The sequence below is a fragment of the Falco punctatus genome (assembly GCF_963210335.1).
Source record: "Falco punctatus genome assembly, chromosome: 11".
Taxonomy (NCBI): domain Eukaryota; kingdom Metazoa; phylum Chordata; class Aves; order Falconiformes; family Falconidae; genus Falco; species Falco punctatus.
Window position 1 is genome coordinate 30,956,018 of NC_137591.1, and position 23,010 is coordinate 30,979,027.

General features: G+C 46.0%; 2 protein-coding genes across 4 annotated transcripts; one reads left to right on the forward strand and one right to left on the reverse strand.

Moving 5' to 3' along the window:
- The first annotated feature begins 22 nt into the window (after nt 1–22).
- On the forward strand, nt 23–4,146 carry LOC308071739 (uncharacterized protein). Of its 3 annotated transcripts, XM_080407625.1 has the most exons (4): nt 23–724; nt 1,943–2,108; nt 2,746–2,857; nt 3,788–4,146. In XM_080407625.1, the coding sequence occupies exons 1-4, from the start codon at nt 674–676 to the stop codon at nt 3,828–3,830; spliced, it is 372 nt and encodes a 123-aa protein (XP_080263751.1). In that variant the 5' UTR covers nt 23–673; the 3' UTR covers nt 3,831–4,146. The 3 variants fall into 3 exon arrangements, 1 of the variants encoding a protein (XP_080263751.1); XR_013931300.1 differs by lacking the exon at nt 1,943–2,108 and having other exon boundaries at nt 596–724; nt 2,746–4,146; XR_013931301.1 differs by lacking the exon at nt 23–724 and adding an exon at nt 1,078–1,157 and having other exon boundaries at nt 1,943–4,146.
- Nucleotides 3,958–8,627, reverse strand: ARPC5 (actin related protein 2/3 complex subunit 5). The gene is made up of 4 exons (XM_080407622.1): nt 8,425–8,627; nt 7,718–7,789; nt 5,768–5,944; nt 3,958–5,228 (listed from the first exon to the last, which is right to left on the reverse strand). The coding sequence occupies exons 1-4, from the start codon at nt 8,566–8,568 to the stop codon at nt 5,166–5,168; spliced, it is 456 nt and encodes a 151-aa protein (XP_080263748.1). The 5' UTR covers nt 8,569–8,627; the 3' UTR covers nt 3,958–5,165.
- Between the last annotated feature and the right edge of the window lie 14,383 nt (nt 8,628–23,010).

Consider the following 23,010-nt stretch of genomic DNA (forward strand, 5'->3'; position numbering starts at 1 on the left):
GGTGGAGGTCATTGCTGAATGGTTCCTGCAGGCACCTCCTGCCCGCCCAAGCAGGAGGGCAAAGCGCAGCCCAAGGCCCAGCCTGGGGGACCTTTTGGTCCTGCCCACCTCCCAGTGAGGAGCTCTGGTGCTGGGGGTGCGCGGAGATGCCCGAGTTTGGGGCTCCTGGGGGCAGTGGCCGTGCTGCGCTGAGTCCCCGGTGGTGGTAACTCACTCGGTCCAACGTCTTCTGGCCAGCGACCGCAGGGCTCTGACCTGCCGACTCAGAAGGTCTGGAGCTGGGTGCTCCACGCATGGTTTCCAAGTAGTTTTGGAAGTACTTTGCCTCTGTCGCACCTACCAGCGATGCGATGTGTATTTTGGGAGAGCTAAAAATAGCAAGACTTTGCCCTCGTGTGTTTGCTGGCACTTCCCCAGCAAATTGCATAATGTGAGGAGCCTGGAGGAGGCTTTTGTTCGTCTGACTCCTGCTCAGAAAGAAGCCCGAGGTGCTGAGCAGCAAGGACTTGGGTTCTAAGCAAAAGTAGGACCCAGCACATCCCTGAACCTGGGGCTTGCTTTGGTTCCCCAGGTGTAAGCGTGCCCTCAGCATCCCTCTGCGCCCCGCTGGCTCCCGTGGGCTTCCGATGGGAAGGTGGAGGAGACGCTTTGACCTCCAGAAAAGCAGAGGGAAATGCAACCAGCTGAAGTGATGCTAAAGGAGGGGGCTGAGGATAACAACGTGGTGAGTGTGCAAACACCCCTCTGAGATGCCTTTTCTCGTTCCTGTGAGGAGCGGGAGGCCCCATCTAGCAGGAAATGCCTTATTGTAGGGATGATTTTCTGTTCGTTTCATTGTCTGAATTGTTGCACTGCTGGGTCAGGTTTATCCCAAAATCAGGACAAGGGGAGCAGGAGGAGGATGCGAGATCACCCCTGTGACAAGTTTTTCTTTTTTTTGCGTTGCACGGCAAGGTGGGATGTGAAAGGTGCGAGCACGGCAGATGTTCACAGCAGCTATCCTCGTCCTCCGTTACTCTTTAACGTAACCTTCAAGCAACCTCAAAGCCACGATAGACTCACGCCTTCTAGTTAGAGGGAGCCTCTTGTTCCCCTTTCTCATACTGAGCTGATTTAGCAGGCAAGCTTGTTTTTTCTACGATAACGTCCAAGAGGAAGTGAGCAACAGGGTGGTGATTCCTCCCGTGGGAGATTCTTGGAATCTGGCACAAAGGCAGGTTACCGAGAGATGGGTGAGAATTACACAGAGGTGCCCGGAGCCCAGCTGGGGTCTGCAGTCAGGCTTGAGTCTGTGTAGCTACAGCATGTGCAAGTTTATCATCATTCCTGGAGAGGAAACCCCAAAAAAAAAGACTGATCCGGGCACTAGGAAACATTACAAATGAGGAAAGACCAAGGGGACTGACCTTGTTTGGGAGGAGATCTGTAACGCGGGAGGAGCGGAGGAGGCTGAGCGTGTCCAGCGCCTTCCCTGGAAGCAGCTCCGAGCTCTCTGCACAGGACCCGCGGGGGTTTGGCTCATTGCAGTGGCGGGGAGCGAGGCAGGGGCCCGCGGGAGCTCTTTGGCCAAGCGGTGGATGACCGGGAGCTGGGGGCTCGGGGGGGGGCTGCGCTCGGGGCAGCGGGAGCCCAGCAGTTTCTCTCAGCTGTTACAAAAGCAGGATGTGACTGATACGGTGCCATTGCCACACGCTCCGGCCGGAGCTGAAGGCAGCGGTGGGAGGTTTGCAAACGAGCTCAGAAGTGCTGAGCCTTCCTGGCAGAGCTCTGCAGGTGCTGTCGTGTCCCCCCCCCCCTCCCCGAGTAGGTCTGATCGGCATGTGGGGTGTTTTCCATTGAAGGCTTCCTTCTCACAATAGGAAGGGAAATGTGTTTTGCAAAATTGAATCATTTAGGGATTTTTCTTCCTTGCCCACCTTTCTGTGTATTTTTTTTTTCTTAGAAACCTGTTATGCCATATTGCTCAAAGGATTCAAACGCTCCCCCTGCCTGGGTGGGTGCAAACGGCTGCTCCGCCAGGATGAGCGGGGACAAGAGGGATTTGAGGCCAGCAGCTGAGGACGGCCGCCACCAGCCCCAAGTGCTGCTAGCTGGAGGTGGCGGCTGCGGTGAGCTCCTCGCCGTGGCACAGGCCAGTCCCATCCCTGCGCTTCACTGCTGGTGGTCCTGTTAGTGCGATGCCGGGATTGTGGCTGTGCTGGGAGCACTGGGTGCCCCCCGCTGCGTGCCTGCCGGGATAAGCTCAGGCTCTGCGTCGCCATCGGGGTGGCGGAGTTGGTGCCTGAGGATTTAATGCTGCTCTGGGCTCGCTTAGCTGGTGACAGCCCCCAGACAGAGCGCTGGGGGCTCGCTCCCCGTTGTGTCTGTGTGGTCCACCACTATGAGCAAGGTGGGATTTGAATAAGTCCATTATTTTTTTTTTTAAAAACTAGATTTTACTTTTTACCTCCCCGTCGGTTACCAGAAGAGATGCCTTCCTGCAAACCTCGCGCTGCTGCCCTCACATCGGTGCGTGTCCTTTAGCACGTCCCCGGACACCGATGCAGAAGGTGTATACATTTCGTAAATGTTTCTGAACACACCCCAGGCCAGCCCGAGGGGGCTCTGGAGAACAGGGAGACCCCTCCTCGGGTCGCCTCCGTTTATCTAATGCCACCTAGAGGCAGCTGACCTGCTTTGACATCGTTTTGGAAAGTATTTTTTACTTATCTGGGATTACAGCTTTTTTTTTTTTTTTTTAATGAGGATTGATTGGTGTCTTCATCAAATCTGGACGACTGGAAGGAAACAGAGAGGCCAAACCCAGCCCCCGGGAGCCCGGTGAGGACGTGCCCAGGCGCGAGGCTGCTGCATGTAGGTATGGTTGGAACCTGGGTCATTTCTGGGTTGTCCCAGCAAGGCTCGGTCCTCCATGCGCCCGCTGCCTCCCGTTGTGCCTGTGCTCTTTTGAAGCACTTAAACAAGAAAAAGCATCCTAGGAAGGCAGGGAAGGAGGGCACCAAAGGGCTGTGGGTAACCATGCCAGCTTCTGTCTGCACCAAGGCCCCGAGGACACGGGGGCTGCGCAGCGTGGCACCCCATGGGCACCCCGGGGGAGCGGGCAGCAAGGCGAGGCAAGCAGGGTGGCAAAGCTCAGCTGCTCCAGCTATGACGCAGGGATGGCAGCGTGTGGCAGCTGCGGCCATGCGGGTCTCTTGACTGTCCCGGGGAAAACTGAGGGAGGAGGAGGTGGCACAGAAGGGGAAAGAGACTTGTACGGAAGCTGCCTTACCGATTCCCGAGTTGAACGTGGTGCCATCAGGAATACTCTGAGCTGGCTGAAGGCATTAGCTCCCTTTCTGCAAAGCTGTGACTCGGGTAACGAATGTGCAAAGCCCTTCGGATGTTGGTGCCCAGCACCGTTTCCGTATGCTTGGGCTGTTAAGGAGTTCAAGCCGAGTGCGTATGCCATCGGCTCCCACCCACAGGACAAGCCCAGGACTGTATCTGTGCTTAAATTATTATTAAAACCAACAATTAAATGTTCGGTCTCTTGGAGGTGAGGCCAGCAGAGAGAAAAACAAAAGCCCAACTGTGGAGTCAGGAGTTTTGCTCCACACAACCACCTTGCTGGGCCATTACCCTTTTCCTTCTTTTGTTCTGGAGGAAGCCTCGAACATTAACAGTTGTGAGGAACTTGCTCTGCGGCTGCCATTTTTGCACAGGCAGAGACATCTCTAGTAGTCCTGGTTTGGGACATTTTTGTTATTTAATTATCTCACTAAAATCATCTCAGATTTTTTTTTAGCTGGATGAAGCTGTGCACGTGTCACCATTACATACAGGTATGAACAACCACTGGAAAGGAAGCCTATCAAGAAAAATAACGGAGGGCTGAAGTTTTAGGGCTTGCTGTTTTACTGTTGTCTGTCCTGGAAAAGCAGCCTGCTGAAACTCCAAGGCATTTCAGACACAGAGTAAATGTTCAGTGACTGTTTATTGTCTGGTCTTTATTATTATTACAAAAAAAAGCAGATATCAAAAAACAGCAAAGATATCACAAGTTCCCCAACAGTTTTACACAACTGAACTGCAGTAAAATGGTGAATGTAAAACAGGGATTTCAGTTCTGGCCCTAAACCTTCAGTGGTGACCTGTGGTCTGGGATGCCCTGGGCCTTCCCAATTCTTTTTACAGTACTCTTAGCGTGGAACCCAGCCTGCCCGCTAGCTAACACGCTGTAGCACAACGCAACAGGAATGTGAACTGCCTGGTATCCTTTAAGACCCTGTACACGCAGAAAACAGAGTAAGGGAGCTCCGCAGGGATGGTGTGGACACCAGTATGCGTTTCTCAGATTATCCCTGGCAGCCGTTTTGTTGTGCTTGACGAAAAAGCAAATCACTTTCAAGTTGCTCAAAGGTGATCTGCTGTGTGAAAGCTGCTTTTTCTTCTCTGCAGGATTTTTGCTCCCCAAAATAAGAGTTCACTGGGTTGGGCTCCAGCATAAATGGACCATCAACCTTTTAAATTCTACCATCCAAACTGCACGACGGGTAACTTCATGCTGCTGTGACTTTCCCACTGCAGACCCAGCGTCTGACTGATCACAAGGAACCTGAACAGGCCATGAGATGTGAGGTTAAGGAAAATACTCGGCTCTCTGGAATGATAATTGGGGTTGGAAAGGAGCCTTTGCTTTCTGTCCTGTTCATGGCTGTAGGTTCAGAGGTTGACCAAAGGAAACATGGTCCAGTTACCCATATTAATAGCTGCCCCACTTCTCAAATACGGATCTTGCATCACAACACTGCTTGGCTAGCGAAAAGCATTAAGACACTGCCCTACGTCCCTCAGCATTTGCTTGGAAAGTCAGGTCCAAATCTGCCACAATTATACACAAATGCAAATCACCCTAAACATGAAGTTATATATGTCGCTATACACGTCACTGAAATGTTCGCGAGTACCAAATATTCCTGTTAGAAATAAAATTGCACCTTCATAATTTTCCAGAATTTAACAAAAAAGGTATCACGATATGCATTATTTGTCAGGTACGAAAGAAGCATCGAGAAGGCAAGCTGAGAGACAGGCGCTGCCCACTGGGCAGCAATGGCATTTGGTTGGTTTCTGTACCAGCTCTTCCCACACCATGGATGGCAAAAAAACGCTCACTGCTGGATTTAAACCGTTTTCCTGGCAGTCAAAACACGGACAATGGACCCTACTCCTCCAGCAGCCAGGGCCTGAGGAGAGAAACACGGCAGATTAACACCAGGTCAAGGCAGCTACAGGCTGAAACGACTGCTGATCAGAAAGGCTGCACAACTGTATTTCAAACGAGCATCTCCCTGCCCGTTAACATTAAGAGCAAAACACCAGCGCTCAGGGTGCCAGGGAAGGATAATCACATTCATGTTCAAGACAGCTATTTAACAAGCTTTGATTTTCCTGCATAACCAAGTTGCAAATTTTGCTTCTCTCTAGGAAGGAGATTCTAATTCCATCTGCTTGAATCTCCAGATCCAAACCACTGTGTTTGCCTCAGTCTAACAGAAAAACAAAATTTAATCGTAGAATCTTTACCCGAGAAGCCAGAACTGGGCACAGGGTATTACTCAGCTGTGAGCTTGCAGGAGCATACCCTCCTCACAGCATCAAATGGGGTGTTTTTTTAGTTTTACCGGATGGAAAGATGGTTCTTCTCAGGGTCAGCAAGCATGCCTCGGACCCAAGAACCTCCTACCACGGATAATCCAGCCAAGAGCATGCCCTGTAAACGCACCTTCTCATGCCACTGCAGCAACACAGCACTGCTGTTGTCAGAAGGGCTCTCAAAGCCTTTGTAGATGTACTTCATTAGCAGGTCGACACCGTTCTTGTCCAGTGACTGCACTGCCTTCTCAATATCGTTGGCTTTGAAAGAGATGAGGACCTTCAGGACAATACTTTCTGCGCGATCCTGTCAACAAGTAAGAAAGGCAGAGGTATGTTCATTCTCATATACGATATATACATTCTCATGTAAGATGCATCCAAATACTACTCATCTCTCAAACTGAACTAGATTTTTTTTTTCTCTTTAACGATTCTAAAATACATTCGAAGAGGGCGGTTTGTGAAGACAGCTTGTGGTAATAACACACAACAGACACATGCTCCCAATGATAAACAGTGTAAAAGAGTTTAAACGCATTTATCCTGCTCTAGGTTTTCTACCTCTCTGCTTGCATTTGCATTTCTCCACCTATTAAATAAAGTTATGGCTAAATAATACATTTTCATATTGAAACTCAAGGTCTAGCACATTCCAAAGGAATTATAAGAATCAAGTACTCGTCCGGCTTCCCTCACCACCAGAGCCCTTTCCTTTGTACTGTTTACTATGATGTAATTATTACATGCCATGGAAACGCCACTGGCCAGCCTGGAAGAGGTGACTCCTGGAAGCTACACATTTTCAAGAGTCAGTTTCTGTCCCAGGCTCACTGGATGCAAACTGGCAGCATTAATATTTTGCATTAATAATGACTTCCAAGTTGATCTGGATGTCATTTCAGGCCCAGGAACATGTGCAGCATGCTTACAGTGCCAATTAGCCATGTAATCAGCAAAAAGCAGCTCTTCCTGTTCATCCATCACTAACTGTTAGAGAATGAAAGAAAAAAGGTCTCAGGTTTTGCTGGACTTTTGAATATTCCATTACACAAGTACTTCAAGCAGCTTCCTCCTACAGAATTTATGTATGTTAGTTTTCTTGTCCCATTTAATATCCCACAGCCGCTTAGCGAGACATCTAACTAAGTAAAAACATAAAAGTTCTACAAGATCAACTACAAATTAAGGCAAACATTAAAATTCAGTCACTCTGCCCTCTTCGATTACACTGCCTTCCTGGTGTATTCTTAAACCTTTATCAATAAAAAGCTAACAGAAACAAGCCATTAACGCAAGGACAAAACTGTTCAATCTCTTACACAGCACGATCTGTAACAAACAGCTGTGAAAAAACAAACTGCTGTGAAACCTGTCTGAAAAGGTCTGGGGCTAGGTGAAAAAAAATCTCCACAGCTGGCCTGGCGAGCAGCACAGGAACGTGCTGGTGGGACTCTTCAGAAGCAGGGAGAACAGGCCTGCAGGCGCTCACCATCTGAGCAGTTGCACGTCTTATCTGCCTGTTCCTCTTGCCACTGCAATTACTAGCCATTCAAGGTTTATTCTGGGGAGATTCAGGAACACACGCACATAGATTCTGTCACAGGGGGCGTGTGCTTGTGTTTTCTGAGGTTTTAACGGCCTCGCTTCGATTGGATGCAGTAACCATCAGTTCTTCCTTTTTTGTAGCTTTCTGGTCCGGCTGTGCTAGGAGTTTCGTTAGTCAGGTGACTGCTGCAGTCGTGGTTCCTCGATCGTTCAGTACCGACTGTATCTATGTGCTGCCTGGTCTGGATGAGACACGGGCACCTGGCGATGTGCGGAGTTAGCCAGGGCGCGCACACACAAAGCCTGATCTAACACCAAGGTAAGGATACACAGGCAGATGACACCCGAGCTACAGTATTTTGAACAAGATTAAAACACCGGAGACCACGGACATTTCAGTGCCACAGAATACCCTAAAACCAGCTTCCTTGGCTTCCTCAGAGTACACCCGGCAGGGCTGGTGGGGAAGGGCTATAGAAACAGGAAAGGATTTTTAAGGAGTGACCCGTAAGCGAGTCAGTTACTATTTCACCTTCACTGCCTGGTTCTTTGTGTTGATAGGAGGGTTCTTCAGAGCCGCCTGTAGCGCGGCCATCATGTTCCCTGTGCCAGACGGTTAAGGACCAGACACCACGTATTTGGAAAGCAACAGAACCAGCTCCAGGCCAGCGCGAGACCTGTAGCTGGCTTGTGCATGACTGAAGACACTTGAGGTTCAGCGGCTGCAAAGATTCCCTCAACAGATAGCACAATTACGGTGTAAGGTGGCCATTATTAGGCTGTCTGAGGAAGAGGCAGCACCAACAGGAAGCCGTACGGCTGCAGTGCCGGAGAACACTCCTGAGGCCTCTGCTTCACGAACGGGGATCCAGGTTAAATAAACTATCCCCCGCCGCTTCGGCAACTCGTAGCCCTGCGCACAGGCCCCCGCTCGGTACAAGTGTGGTGGGGCTGCTCGGGAGCCGGCTGCGGGCCCGGGGCGCTGCTCCCCGCCGTGAGGGACGCCCCGTCCCGCCAGCCGTCCCCGCCGTGAGGGACCCCCGGTACCGCCTTTCTCCAGCCCCCGCCAGGGCACGGCCGGTGGCCCCGCTCCGTTCCGCGGCGGGAGCGCCGGGCACGGACGTTCCCATAAAAGGCGGCCCCGGCCGCCGCGCCCGCTCCCCGCCCGTCCCGCACCACCCCACCCCCTCCGCGGCCGCTGCTGACGGGACTATTTTCCTGCTGGGCGGTGGAAGGATATTGCCGCAGGCACGAGTCCACCTCGCCCTCGTCGGGCCCCGCTTGCCCGTCGCCTCCTTCCTCCTCATCCACGAACTTGTTCTCGTCGTACTCGTCCACATCCACCCGGCGGAACCGCGCCGACGACACCGTGTGCTTCGCCATGGCCGCCCCGCTCGCCACCGCCCCGCGCAGGCGCCCGCCGCACCACTCCCCCGGCCGCACCACCCCCGCGTCCTGCGCCTGCGCGCTGAGGCGCTGCCGTTGCCGGGCGGGGCGGCACCGTAACAAAGGGGTGCTGCGTTGTTGGGGCGGCGGGGCCGTTGGTCGCTCAGTGCTCTGAGGAGCGGTGGCGATCATGGGTGCCGGTTGTTTCTCGTGTCTCCGCGGGGTGCGAGACGGCGCGACACATCGCGGAAGAGACGGCGTTCTCCCCGTCGCGGGCGGTTCCGAGCAAGGCAGGGCCCCGCCGTCCCTGGCCAGGGCTGAGGGGGTGGGGAGGGGCGGCCCGGCGCTCCCTGGAGCGAGCAGCCGGCGGCGGCGCCTGAGGGGCCGAGCGGCCGCGCCGCCGGGGTTAGAGAGCGGCTCGGGCTGGGCGTGTTGCGGGGCCGGGGGTGCCGGCCCCGGTGCCGCAGCCCGGGCGGGTGCCCGGCAGCGTCCGAGTGCAAGAAAGCTGCTCGGAAAAGGCCCCTGGGCCTTGGACAGTGAGGGCACCCGGTGGGTTCCAGCCCGTTTCTGCGCCTCTTGTCTCACGAGAGGCTCAGGCAGGCGCTTGAGTTTCCGAGGGGGATCTTCTGCCGGGGGCCGGGGCCCGCCGGGCAGCGGCTCGGGGTCTGGTTCCCCCGGCTGTGTGCGGTACCTGCGGCCCCAGGGGCGGTTGCCAGAGGAGCGCACGCGCCGACTTGTACAAAACCAGCCGCTGTGGTTCCTCACCGCCAACATCGACTGGGAGGGGACCCCTGCTTGCTGGGGAACAAGGCGCTCCCGACTTCACTTGCCCTGTCCAAGACCTTTACTATACTAATACATATGTTCAATCACAAAGGAAAGCGCTGCTTTAAGTGATAGGAAAAGGTTTTTCTTTTTCAGGATGCGCCTGGACTGCGTAGATCCACGTTTTCTACCTTATCCTATCAGATACTTCTTACTAATTAGAAAATGACACAGCTTCGTGAGGTTTCCTCTTGATAGAAGGCAGCAGTTCTAGGAAATAAAAAAATCCACACACACACACACATATATATATATATATATATATGCCCTTCCCCCCCCCCCCCCTCCATTTTAAGCAAGTAGCTGACAGGAAAACTTTTACAGGTACCTACAGAACCACCTTCTTGGTAGAGGAGGAATTGAGGCTGTCATGCGTTTCCCCCAAGGTTGCCTCAGCTGGGAAGCTACAGTCTGGCTGTAGTTGTGGTTGTAGCTTGTTTTACATTTTCCTGGTAGAAACTGGCTTAAGGGCAGGCAACAAATTAATTTCAGGAGGGAATCAGAAGATACCGAGGTTTTAGTTTTACTGCTATGGGTTTATGTTGGAATGGTATCGGACTAAAATAAAAGCGTGATATCTTCAAAATCAGTTATTTGAGACCCACAGTTATGCTGTGGGTTGACTTTTGTGGGAGGTGGCTTTATTGGTGGGTTTGGTTTTGGTTTTTTTCACTATCTGTGATCTCAGTTTTAGAGCCTGAAAGTGGTTCGATTTGCATCCTGTTCAATTCCAGTTGCACTGGTTCAGAGGAGGTGTCTGCCACTTGGAAACATTTCAGAATTATGAGTTTCATTGAGTTTTTCCTTTGGCATTTTTAAATGCCTTACAATATTTCTAGGTCTGGGGTATAGATGTTCCCTCCAAAAGGGCAGAAACACGGCTGGAAAAAGCACAGAGAGCCTTTGAGACGTCCGAGGTAGCAGACTGCCTTTTACTGCTTGGAGAGGCTGTTGGGAAGCCAGGCTAGGAGGAGAAAAAGCCTTTTAAGTTCTGCTGCACAGCAGACTTTCCCTGCCTGGCTTGTGGAAAGCTTTTACTAAAATATGGTTTAATTCCAGTTAAGTCATTAATTTGATGTGGATTTTGTCTCTGGGCTAAGGTTCTTGATGGTGGACTTCGGTGATAAAGGGATGACCTGGGGATGCCACACACAAAATTGAAGAGGTAAAGGCTGCTGTAAAATAAAATCTGTATTTTATTCCAGCTTTCTTCTGCATTCCACGTTGTTTTGCCCTCTGTCAGTATTTAATTTTCTTCTTAAATTACTGATTTGATTAATTTGCTTTGTTTTCCACTCCTGACTCTGTGCCAACTTCCATGTACTTTCCTGTGTTGGTACTCTTTCCTGATCCAGGCCATTGTGCTGTTCTCATTCAGATTACTTTTAAAGATTGGCTTCCTGACATCAAGAATGCTTCATCATTTTTGACGTTTCTGTACATTTTTGGTGTTCAGTTGTGCTCTGTACTGTGCATCACAACATAATTGTGGTAGCGGTGTGTCTCAGAGAATGAAAAATGCGTTTGCTACCTGCCATGAAAAAGAGCAGGTCGAAGAAGGGGGTGTTTGTAGAGGGATGGTATGAGTTACCGCTGCCTCGCCAGTCCTCCTGTAGGTTGCCGATATTATTAAAGACAATTTAAACAGCTGCAATCTGTGGCAAGGTTCCGATTCCGTCTGTCGTGGCTGGTATTTTTGCAGAGCTGGAACGGCCTCACGATGGCAATGTTGCACGCCAGGGATGTATCCCATGTTAGGCCTGTGGATCGAGGCAATGGCTTGAGCGCTGTTTCAGTGTTGAAAAGGATGCCACCAGAGTCCCTGCCACCAGAGACATTTACAATTTTCCATCTCCCTCTAAAACTTGCCTTTTTGTTTGGTTGGTTGCGTGGTGGCTTGGCCTGATCAAAATCCAGCAAATATTCAGCCTTCCTAGTTGATAGTGTCACATCCTTTTTTCTTCCTTTTTAGCATGATATTTTCTAAAGTAGAAAAAATTGTGCAAATGTGTTACACAAGATCTCTTTAAACTGATGGATATATGCATGTATGTACTGATGTGTGTGTATACATGCACGTGCATTAAGCAGCTAATAGGAGCACTTATCATTCAGCTCTTTCACAGGAAAAAAATCCATTCCCACACACAATTTTATTTAGTAATACTGAACAGCTCAGTAGTATTTGTCATCTTCAAAGTAGTTTATAGATCTGACCAAGTGGTTAAAAGATAGGCTGGTCTAAATGGCTCTCTTCCTGGTATTTCTGCTGCTTAGTGTCACTTAGGTCCCATGCAGGGGAAAGTGTTCAAGGGGCTTCTGACTTTCAGGGTGCCTAATTTGTCACAGTCATCCTGGTGCGTCTGCAGAGTTAGCAAATGCTGCAGGCTTCAGCTGAAGTTAATAGTTTATATAGGTTGGCAATTGGGAATTCAGACAGTTTCAGGTTGGGAAATAAAAGATGAAGGTACACCAAATGACTTTTCCCTTTTGGTAATTTTCATCTTGATTTCAGTGTTTGCAATCTTGACTGTGGAGGAGGAAGAATTTTACCTGATGGGTGTTGGTTTTGTAGTTCATTATGAGATGGCTCTCCTAATGCTTGTTTCCAGTACCTTCTGTTGGCACTAACCACTTGCAAAGCGCTTTGAGATCTCCAAGACACATGGTGGGCTGCGGTGTTGTGTGTAGCTCATTTGGTTTCATTCTCTTTATCCTTCAAATGCAACACACCAAAAGTCAATGCCCTGGTATAAAAGCAAGATATCCAAACTGTTCCTTTGCTTTTTCTGGTTGTCACATGCTTTTGAGCCGAAAGCTTGCCCACATATTCTCTAACAGTAATCTTTTCAACACACAGCCCTCTGTGAGTTCACAGGCTGTTTCACATCCTCTAAAGAAATGCTTCATTTTAATATGCTGTATGAGATCTTTTAACACTCGAAGTCATTAGGAAAAATACCGTCTTCATCTATCAATTTAATTGCATGAAGACATCGTTCTGAGACAGAAGATCATGCCTAATGGATGCGGTTAGGACCTCAAAATGTGTGTTAACAGATCTGTGCCCCCCCAGTTATATTTAAAATTATAACTCCTCCTGTCTCTCCCAAATATTTGGAGGGGACAGGGATATAATGATAACTTTAAGAAAATGTTTCACTTATTACTAAAATGCAGCCATCTCTGGGGCAGAGGGCAGTAGCTGTTTAATAGTGCTCCACAACAAGGTATAAATGTTCACAGGAGGAACTGGAGAGGAATGCTTTATCCAGTTAAAACCGCAGGGGAAACTGATGTGGTCAGTACATAATTACTCAGATTGGAAGTTAGCCAGGATACAAGCCATATGTTCTGCTCCTAGGGAAAAAAAGCGTAGTGATCAGGGTTGTGAATTTCTTTTTATCCAAATATTAGCTGAAACCTGGTGTCTCTTTAGGCTAAAAATCACGCAGAAATTCTGATTCATCCCAACGTGGCCAGTTTGGACGTGATACTGACATTTACTGGTATGAACTTGGGATACCGTAATTTATGGAGATGTCCTTTGGAAGCAAAGTTGCATGCATTGATTAGACAAAGCTGTTTTTTCTGAGGCGTGATTATATGGAACTGTGATGATTTTTTTTGTTCCCTGAACTAAAACATGCTCTACTTCCACAGTCTAGTACAAGTCTAGTTCTGTTTATGTGAGGGCATCTGGTGCTTCCCCCCAAACTGCTGCGCTCAGTACAAGAATGGTTCCTTTTTTTGCTGCTGAAATATGAGTGTTGAAATTTTGTTACATTTCTTAGTACAGCTTCGTTCAAAATAATCTCTGTTGGAAAGCATTTTACACATGACTTCATTCACTAAGAAGTTGATCTGAGTTCAAAGTACGGCAGAGTCACATGGTCCTTTAAACAGCCACAGACTTGACGTTCTTGTGCAGTCCTAAGATTTTAAAAATAAGAAGTAAAGGAAGAAGCAGAATGCTATCCCCAGCTGCTAATAAACACATCCACACGGGCAATTTAAACCCGAGCTGTTGTGGCATAACTTGAATCCATGCTCAACAGTGTCAAGTTCATTTAACACGTGGGTTTGCAATACCTAGTACTGCAGGAACGCTGCCTTGCAGGTCCAGAGCAGAGCCCTGGTATTTTGCGTTCTGCCACTGGGCCGTAAAGATTAGAGAGGATTTAGGTCCCGAGTTTGGAATATTTCCTGCTCGAGCTTGTGCGAAAGTCTGACCTTCACAAAACTGTTCCACCAGACTTTCCTCACCTGTCGTGTCCAGCCTCAAAATGCTTTAAATTATCACCTCGCTTCCAGAGATTTTTCCAGGGCTCCACCACTTTGTTGTTTATTTCCCTTTCACTATATTTACATCTAAAATAAGTATTTTTCCCCTTGTCTGTCTATTCAGAGTAGAATTTAAAAAAACAGAGTTTGGCTACTTCTGAAATCTTCCCATCCACTGATAAATTTACGATGCCCCTGATAACGAACAGTGTCATGAGCAGCTTGCCTTCCACTGCTGTTAATTGGCATGTAGATCAGCTAATGGTGATCCTGGAAATTAAATCCTCGCTGGGCACGCAGTACGTTCTGCTATACCCTGTCTGTAGGCTCAGAGGATTTGATGTGACACCATGCTTGATGGGCAGTGGACCTCCTAAAGCCCATAAGGAACTACAGGGGCTTGGGTCTTACTTACCCCTATATATGACCTCTGTTCATTTCTCATCTGGGTTTGACAGGTTCAAATCACACAGGATGGAGCATGAAGGACGCAGAAAGGCAGCAGGATTGCATACACTTGTTTCTCTAGGATTTTAGGCTAATAGCCCTACAGAAGCAGCCAAAAAGAGGGGAGAGAGGCCTATTTTCTATCAGCTGAGTGAGAAGGTGTCCTGGTTTCAGCTGGGGTAGAGTTAACTTTCCTCTTAGCAGAAGAATGAATTGCCTGAAATGCTTAAGAAAGCTAAAAATATACAAATAATGGGAAACTTACTGATTCTTGTTGAAGGTGATGTTGGTCTGTTGGGTACTATAGCACTGCACAGATGAACCCACTACAGAATTATTCTTTAAACCAGAAATTGACCTGCTATGTGTGTGAACTTGAGATGGGGTAAACTTTATGCTGTGGGTATAAATTGAATATGTTTGAAAATGTAAGCCAGTGAGAGCCGAATGGCACGTCCACAGAGGTGTAATGGCCTGGGACTGTAACATCCAGAGGGCCACTAAGCAATACTGGGTGCTTATTCACTTCAGCTGTGTCATTTCTATTTTTGCTCTATTAAAGGAGTTGAGAATTAGACCCCCTCCCCTTGGCATGAAGTAGAGGAAAATCTTTTGCATGTTGTGGATAACTGCTGGAGACTGCAGCAAAGAGTGAGTGATCTTGTAGCTCAGATGCTATTAGTTGTAGCAGCTACAACAGGCAGTAGAATAAATGGCCAAGGGCAAGAGCTGTAACAAGAGACTGCATGATCTTGAATCAGGAAGACCAAACAGTCTTAACTGACATCTCTAGCACTCCTTGTACTTTGGTGTGTGCTCTCTGCAGAATCCGTTGCACTGATGATGTTGATTAATTACTGGGTTTCATTAGGTAGGTGCTGGTGGCCATTGAATAGAATTTTGCTGTTGAATTAGACCAAGATTAGCAAAAATAAATATGCAAAATGCTAGACCGGCCCCTGAGGCATGCACTTACCCTCAGGTTCATTCAGTTTAAATAGTGTATGTAGGTCACTCTTCAGCATGAGGATAAAACTGTTGAGGCAAATGGCCATAACTGGTTTTCAGGTGTTTTCTTGTCAAAGAATCATGCTGTTCCTTTTGATGGGTTTCACTTGTAGACAGGCAGACATCTAAATGAGCCCTTGAAAGATTTTCTGGGCTTGGAGAGACATATTTGAACCTAAGGTCCCTTGAGAAAGCATCATGAAAAATGGGGTCCTGAAAACACAAAGTGAAGAAATTATAATCATATTTATTTCAGACTCAGATTTTATTTGCTTGTGAGAATTCTAGTCCGTGCCCTGATTCTATAAGGTTTAAATGAACAAGTGTGGGGGCTCTTGCTAGTGTCACTGGGACCGTTTACATGGATAAAGTTAAGCAGATATATAAATCTTTGCAGGGTGTAACAGCTGCCAAAGATGATTTAGTTACTGTATGAGGGAGGGTCCTGGCTGCTGAGAGTGAAGGCTGACATTGTATGAGACTGGTCAAATTGGTATCTGCTGTTCCTGTCACAGGTTGGAATTTGCATCAATATGTGGCTGGGTGAAAAAAATGTAAATCGAGGTTAGAAAAAAGATACGTCACATGGCAGCTACAAATCCTGTATTTCTTTGTGTATACCCCAAATAAATTAGGATCCAGGATTTGCACTGGTATCATTGCCAACCTTGAGCACTTCATGAGGCTGGTGTGAAAGCTAAGCCCCTTTTACTGAGAGAAAGGGCTCATCTGCCCTCCAACACAGAATACTTCCAAACTTTGATAAAGTTTTCCAACTTTGGAAAAGTGAAAAGCACTGAGGTTCTTCATCAGTGATCTGGTTTTGTTAGCTGGGTTCCCAACTCAAGAGCTAAGTATGAGCATTGCTATCCAAAAGTGAGATCGTCTGTACTTTTGGTATGTTTGTAAATCTTTCCTTCAGGTAGGGCATAGGTTTCTTCCCTTTTGTCTTGGTTTCATCTGCAGCAGTGCAAACGATCTGGTAATCTAAAGCACCAGCATAATTCACTACCTTGGTTTCCTGCTAAAAGAAAATGCAGTTTTGACTGGATTCAGTGGAGGTCTAGCCCATGAAAGGAACTGTTGGTCTAATTTTTCTGTTGGAAAGAGGAAATGGTTTATTTCGTAACAGCAAGGATGCTGAGCCTTCTGCTTGTTTTTGCAGGCATGGGTGAGAGGAAGGATGCTGTCCGTATCAGTGAGGTTTGCATGTGGATCTGGAAGGTGTGAATCCACACATCCTGCAGTGTGAAGCTTGGTCTCTTATCATGTGCCACCTGCTGCGCTGGGTTTCCTGGTCATCCCTCTTTTTTATTACTTTGTCTTCCAGGCCAGACAAAGTAATTGTGCTCCTCTCCAAGGCTTTTGGAGTCCTTCAGCTCTCAAAAGAAAGAAGCTGTTTTCTAAGCAATGCTGATCGACAGTATACTGCTGTCATCATCATCTTCTGACTTATCTTTTGTTCCTCTTCTTTTCAAGAGATGATTCTTTCAGCTTCTTCCTGGAATCTAGCAGAATCTAGCAGCAGTTCTCTAAAGTCCTTTTTCCAGATCTGCAGGGTGACCTTTCTTGTCCTGTTTTTCAAGACTTTATCAAGCGTTTTTTGCTCATGATTTCTTCTAGCCCACTGGAAGGAAGGGGAAATTAGTATCTGTATTTGCTATCTGAATTTTACTCTGTTGGTTCTATTTGCAGGCAAGTAATAATTGTGGATTTCTTTGGGGTTTGCTCATCTTTTCCTGTGTAAGGTATGGTCTACACACCCTGACACGGGTGAATGATCAGAACCAGACATTTACATGCTCAGGTTTCAGGGAGCCGTGTGGATGCAGTGAATGAGAGAGGTTTGCTTTATTCTCCTGTATAATAATCTCCATAAAGGCAGCTTTGTCTTCAGTTTGTGAAACACAGAACATATAGATCTCTTTCTTCTGTGCTAGAAAAATACTGTCCTCATGTATGCATTCTCCTCAGGAATATAAACTGAAAATGCAGGAATTGAATCTAATATAAGGGTTTTCATGAATTTGTGCACAGTGCTCTAGCTGGAGACTGCTGAATAATTTGTGCTAGTGGCATTAAAGGCAGAGTGGAAGCTTAACATGTTATCATTAGCACCCTATTTTCTGAAATAGCAGCAAATATTCTGAAAAGAGTATGAATTTCAGTGGACAAAGATTGATAGTGGTGTTGGTTTGTTTGGTTTTGGGGTTTTGTTTGTTTGTTTGTTTGTTTCCCAGCTGTTACCTAAGGATGAATTGCTGAAAGTTTGGATAGTGGTTTGCCAATTTTTGTATATAGTCTGTATGTTACAGTAGGTTACTCCCATGCTTGCATATGGGAAAAATCTGGTCCTGTTTTGATTGTATTCCCAGGCTTAAAAAGTGTAACTAACTAGGTCATAAAAATGAAAAAAAAATAGTTCATTGTTAACTGATCAAAACCTCCATCTGTCAGATTGTTTCCAATCAATATTGAAAGAAGGCAAGAATATTATTTAAAAAACCAAAAGATTGCAATTGTCTGGATTGGGCAGAGGTAAAACCAGAGAAAATGAAAGACAAATGCTTGTTGGCTTTGGAATACTGTCCATCTTGAATAAAGAAGGAAAGCATTGAGTCAAGAATAAGCTGTAAGTGCCATAAAGCGGGGAAAGCCAGCAGTCTTCCTTTTTACTTCATGGTCTTTGCGTAACCTTGAGATACACACCGTCACATCCATTCGGGTAAATTATTGAACCACATTCCTCCTCCTCCTGACACCTGTCTCTTCACTGCAGTTTTCCTATACTCTTCCTACTCATCTCTTCCTGAAATGTGAGTTCTCTCCTCCTGATGGCTCTTGGATTGAGTATTGCTCCCATTTGACGTTAGAATTGGGCAGTCTCCTCATTAGTCGTATTTGAGCTCTGAGAGATACTGCAATGTCTTGTGTTGAAATGCAGATTTGTCCCATAGCAGCAAGCAATCTGTAACGTGAATGACAAATAAGGAATACTTCAATGTCATAGGCAGGATGACCAGTTTAAATTTTAGGACAGCAAAAAGTATAAAGAAAATTTATAGATTAAGCCACAGGTGGTTTTTTTGGGGGGCTGGTTTTGTTTTGTTTTTTGATTTTTTTTTTTTAAATTCCCATTCTGTTGAATGTGGAGACACTACAGATTCTAGGTTGAGAAACTCTTCCAATTCTTTTTACTTTAGAAAGTGTTATCGGTGTGCTTTGTTTGTCAAACAATTGGACAGATTTCCTCTTGACCTATGAAAAAGGCAGCAAACTTGCCAAGAGCCTGTGTTTATAGATAGAAAATATAGAAGACTAAAACATAAGTTTAGAGATGGAAAGAGAAGGGACCTTTTATATATATATATATATATATATATAAAAGAATGATACTTCTGAGCTTGATTCTATTTAACTGTCAGTTTTTACAAGAATGAAGAATGAAGCAGGTCTACAAAGCTGGCTGCAATTCACGTAAAACACATGAAGCAAGCAGAAAGAAGAAACTTAACAAAAAAATGATTGAAAACAGCTACTGAATGACTGCTAGTAGTATGCTGTTTCGTCTTCTTTCCATTTAAAGTGAAGATGATTCTTGGGACTCAAAGAGCCATATTTCATTCTTAGGAAGTTTCAGTTCAGAAAATAATTTGAGATTTAGGGTCGAATGATTAATGTGTATAAAGATTTGCTTCAGTGAAGATCAGCAGAGCTGGGACGGTTTCCAGAAGCGCAGGGCCAGAGAAAGTTTTACCAACTACTTGCATAAGTGTCTGGAGACAGGCAGAAAAGTTCATTTTAATTTTTCTATGAATTATGAGCTGTGTACATGTAGAATATTGCACCAATTTTCAGTCCAATTCTGATCTCACTTCCACTTGTCTAATTTATGACCCTTCTTTTGAAATAAGTGGAATTAAGTATATATATAAATAACTGGCATAAACCCCATTTGAGTTGTGACTCCACTCTGTTAATGGTATAAACCAGGCAAATCAAAATTAGCTAGTGCAAAAAAGGATGCTCATACCTGTTAACTCCTCCTTCCAAACTAGCTGCCTGGTGATTCAGATCAGGCGGACCGACAAACGCTGACTGTATGTCAACAAGAAAGTGGAGGCCAGAATTTGCTGCTGTTTGGGAATACCCAGAGGTGCCTGGGCCTGTTTGAACCGTGGGCTCTGTGCTCAGCATCCCAAACAGCCTCTCTGGCCCTTGTGGCTTTTGGGGTTGCTTACAAGAACGGTCATCAGAGAACCAATAAATAGGACTGGGTGGTGCATACTTCCAAACTGTTTGGTGGGGCTCAGTGTGTTGTTTCGGGCCAGTTCCGTCTCTAATCTTGTCATTAAAACAGTAGAAGAGTGGAGAAAGTCACTCATTTCTTTATTTGGATGACCTATGTTCTTTCACTACGCAGAGATGAGTGTTAGCTAAATAACACAATTTAAGATCTGCTGGTCTCTAATAGAAAAAGAACTATTATAGTGTAGGAAAATCTGCTTTCAATTTATATTGTTAGGCATTATTTTAGTCAATGAAAACAAAGTGTGCTTGGGAAGTTGCCTAGAAGACATGTGATTTCAGGGTATTGCTATTTGCCTTTTTATGGGAAAAGAGCCAGCTTTTTTCTTTCATGTCATGGTTGGATAAAGTGATGTATTCAGTATGGATGATGGGAATTCACTCAAACTCCTTTGATATGTGCAGGGCAGCTCTACATACTTGCCAATTGAATAGGGGAAGCTATTTCTGTATACAGCACTGAATTCTCTTATTTGATCTGGTTAAAACTCATGTAAACTACCTGAATTCTGTTAGACATCTCAAGGTCCAGTAAAAATTGCAATATGAAATAATATCCTGTTTCTAGATATGTGCATTGTGCAATTTCAACTGGTTCTTATCAGAATCATTTAGGAGAGAACAAGGTGCTTCCTGATACAATTGATGGTGTTAAGACAATGGGAAGCTTGAGTTTTGTGTTATTTCATGCTAGTTGCATTGCTGATAAGCTCATGAGGAGAGGGAAAAGCAGAACAGGAAAGTGGATGAAAACAAACACTTTGCATTTACAGGACAGCGGACTTCCTCCCTCGTCCTTCTCTGCCCCCTTCTCCCTTTTGCCGGTGTTAAACTGCAAGAACTGCATGACCTCATTTTGTTGCCTACGTGATTTCTTGTCCAAATCAGTTGAGGTTTCCTGTGTTCTCAGCTTGCTGTCATGTTTGGTGGTGGTGGGTGAACCTCAGCAGGTTCAGATTGCAGATGGAGATCAGACAAGCAGTGAAGTTATCTCTCCAAATTAAACCTCATGGATCTGCAGTCTGGTCCTTCCTGCTTCTGATTGTGTTGAAAATACCTCACAGCCCCTTTTGACATTTCTCTCCAGATACTTCAGACACTCTAGGATATTTAGTCCTTGCTATTCTTTTAGATGGATAAACTTACGGGCAAGGAATGTCTTGTTATTTTTTCTTTATTCTGAATGGGACTAAAGATTATTTTCAAAGTATCAATGCCCTGTTCTGCTATATGACCCTTGTTTCAGGTCTTCTAAAACTCGTATAAATACCAATGAAGTAGAATGTGCATTTCTCTGAGCTAGACAAATCCACAGTCACTGTACCAGTAGTATTTAGTGTAAGAAAATCAGAACCCTTTATGTTCAGTGTCTAGAGCAAGAAACCAAGGTGCAAGTGAGTTACTGACTGAGCCAGGAAAAGAATCCAGATTTTTCCAGCTTTGTGTCAGCAGCAAGACTAACCTTCCCCAGAACAGCAGTTTCTTCCAGTGTCCTGATGGCTTGTGTGTGCCAGCTGTTCCCATTACAAACCAGATGTGCTGTATCACAAGCCAGATGTAAACATTATTGGTAGCTTTCTCACATCCCTCTAGAGCTGGCCCTTATAGAAACAGATCAAAGAACTCTGATGAGATCAGCATCACATCTGCAAAAAAACCCCACCCTGGTTTCAGACACTTTGGAGAATCCCAGACTCGCCTGTAACTCCCCGAATTACGCAGCACCATCAGTGGGCAGGTCCTGCCCAGAAGCTGAGGGTCCGGCAGCCCATTCGGTGGTGTTCTAACCAGTGTACTGCAGATGTGATTCTGATCCGTATCAATGTTGAATTTGTGTGTGAAGCTTCCTGGTACTGCTTCTTGCAGCTTTGCCCGTCTATGGAGTCAGAATTTATAGGTGAAAGCAATATACATTTTTTTCATATATATATATATTTATGTATACACACACACGCACTTGTTGTGTGTTTGGTTTGCTTTTAACGGACATGGTTCTTTACACAATTTATTGTATTTGGATATTTTGGGTTTTTCATTTTGTGTTGCTGCTTACGTACAAAATAACAGGCTGCTTCTTTCCAGGGTATTGCTCTGCTGACTCCTGCAAGCATGTTTACAGTGCCCTGCAAGATGGTATAGAGGAATCACTCTGTTCTATACAATAGCTGTGTATGTGACTGATTGCTGAATGTGTGGTGGAAAGACGTGAATATGGTGTAAACACATTACCACCACCCCCCCCCCCAGGGCTAACAGGAGGGCTGGATCTTACCAGTATTGGGTGAGCTGGCAGAGGTGGGCTGCTGATTTCCTAGTCCATTCACTGCAGTCCCAAAGGACATGGTCTTTTGGGAATGTTCCTCAAGGACATGCAGTTATTTTCTGGAAAAGCTAGTGAAGTTTTTCCACTTCAAAGATGGGGGGTGGGGGGGTGGGGAGGGGAAGGGGTGCTTTTTCCTTTCTGAGTGGCACCACAATGCTCTGCTGGTTATACCCTATACTGCTTTCCAGATTGGTGGTTGGCCGAAGCTCTGCAGAAAAGAAGTCTGTGATCTTTGCTGGCTGCCTTGCTGTGTCTGGCTGTACATTAGCAAGGTGGATGAAAACCCTCAAGGTGGAGGACCTTAGGAGGCGTGAATTTGAGTCCCAAGTTAGCGTTTGGGCTTAGATGTCCCTTTGACACCGCACTGTGTAATGAACTAATGAACATGGAGTGGTAGCCTGAAAAATAAAATTTTAAATCAACATTTCTTCAACTTTTAGCTCCTATTTGCCGTTGAGGTAGCACTATGGAGATCTTACAGGGAGAGGAGTGCCAACTGAACCTACTAGCTAGAGCAGAGAACTGTAAGTCGATATTTCTAGGATTTACTCCTGGCTCTTGCACAGAGACAGTCCCTCCCAGTATTTTAAGTGCCAGTGGTTCTGTTTCTGCTCTGTAATATTCATCCTTGTAACATTTCACCCTTGCTTCTTAAAGAATTGTGGGATGCTAAATTAAAAAAATCTGTGAAATGTGAGGGGAGCTGATAAGGAACATAACAAAAGTGCTAAGCATTACAAAAAACAAGTTGTAACGTCCCAAACTGTGCTGGAGTTATCAGTGGGTCCTTTGTGCTCATATGGTTTCCTACAAAGTCAGATCATAATTGAAGGTAGTCCATTGTTCTGTACAACCTTTTGATGCACTTCAGTATGAAGGCTGTAGGGTAAACCCATATCCTTCTAAAAGAGAAACTGAAGCAAATTCGATTGAGAAAAATGTGCATCTGGTATAGTCATGCCTTTTGCACATTGCTCAGGCTTTTATATCCCAGAGTGGGAGAAAAATCTTACTGTGATATAGGAAATACTTAAAGAACTGCAGTTTTCTTTTTTTCTTAGGATTTCAAATGCTTTAGTAGGGCTGTGTCTGGATTTCTCATCAGATCTTAAGAATACATTGGATCATTCTTAATAGCACTTGCAAAGACAATGCAGAATGGCTTGTGTGTGTTTGTTGGGTGCTGGTACTTTGATCCTTGATTTTTATATATTTTTATGTGTGTTTGTATAAATACAGGTTAA

Bases quoted from the DNA above. Each gene is read 5' to 3' on its own strand.
- ARPC5 (XM_080407622.1), bottom strand. From the start codon at position 8,568: ATGGCGAAGCACACGGTGTCGTCGGCGCGGTTCCGCCGGGTGGATGTG. The intron at 5,945-7,717 runs GTGAAATAGTAA...ACTTGTTGACAG, and splicing joins CAAAGAACCAGGCAGTGAAG to GATCGCGCAGAAAGTATTGT. The intron at 5,229-5,767 runs GTGCGTTTACAG...TTCTCTCCTCAG, and splicing joins TGCTGCAGTGGCATGAGAAG to GCCCTGGCTGCTGGAGGAGT.
- LOC308071739 (XM_080407625.1), top strand. From the start codon at position 674: ATGCAACCAGCTGAAGTGATGCTAAAGGAGGGGGCTGAGGATAACAAC. The intron at 725-1,942 runs GTGAGTGTGCAA...TTTTTTTCTTAG, and splicing joins GGGCTGAGGATAACAACGTG to AAACCTGTTATGCCATATTG. The intron at 2,109-2,745 runs GTGAGCTCCTCG...TTTTTTAATGAG, and splicing joins AGCTGGAGGTGGCGGCTGCG to GATTGATTGGTGTCTTCATC.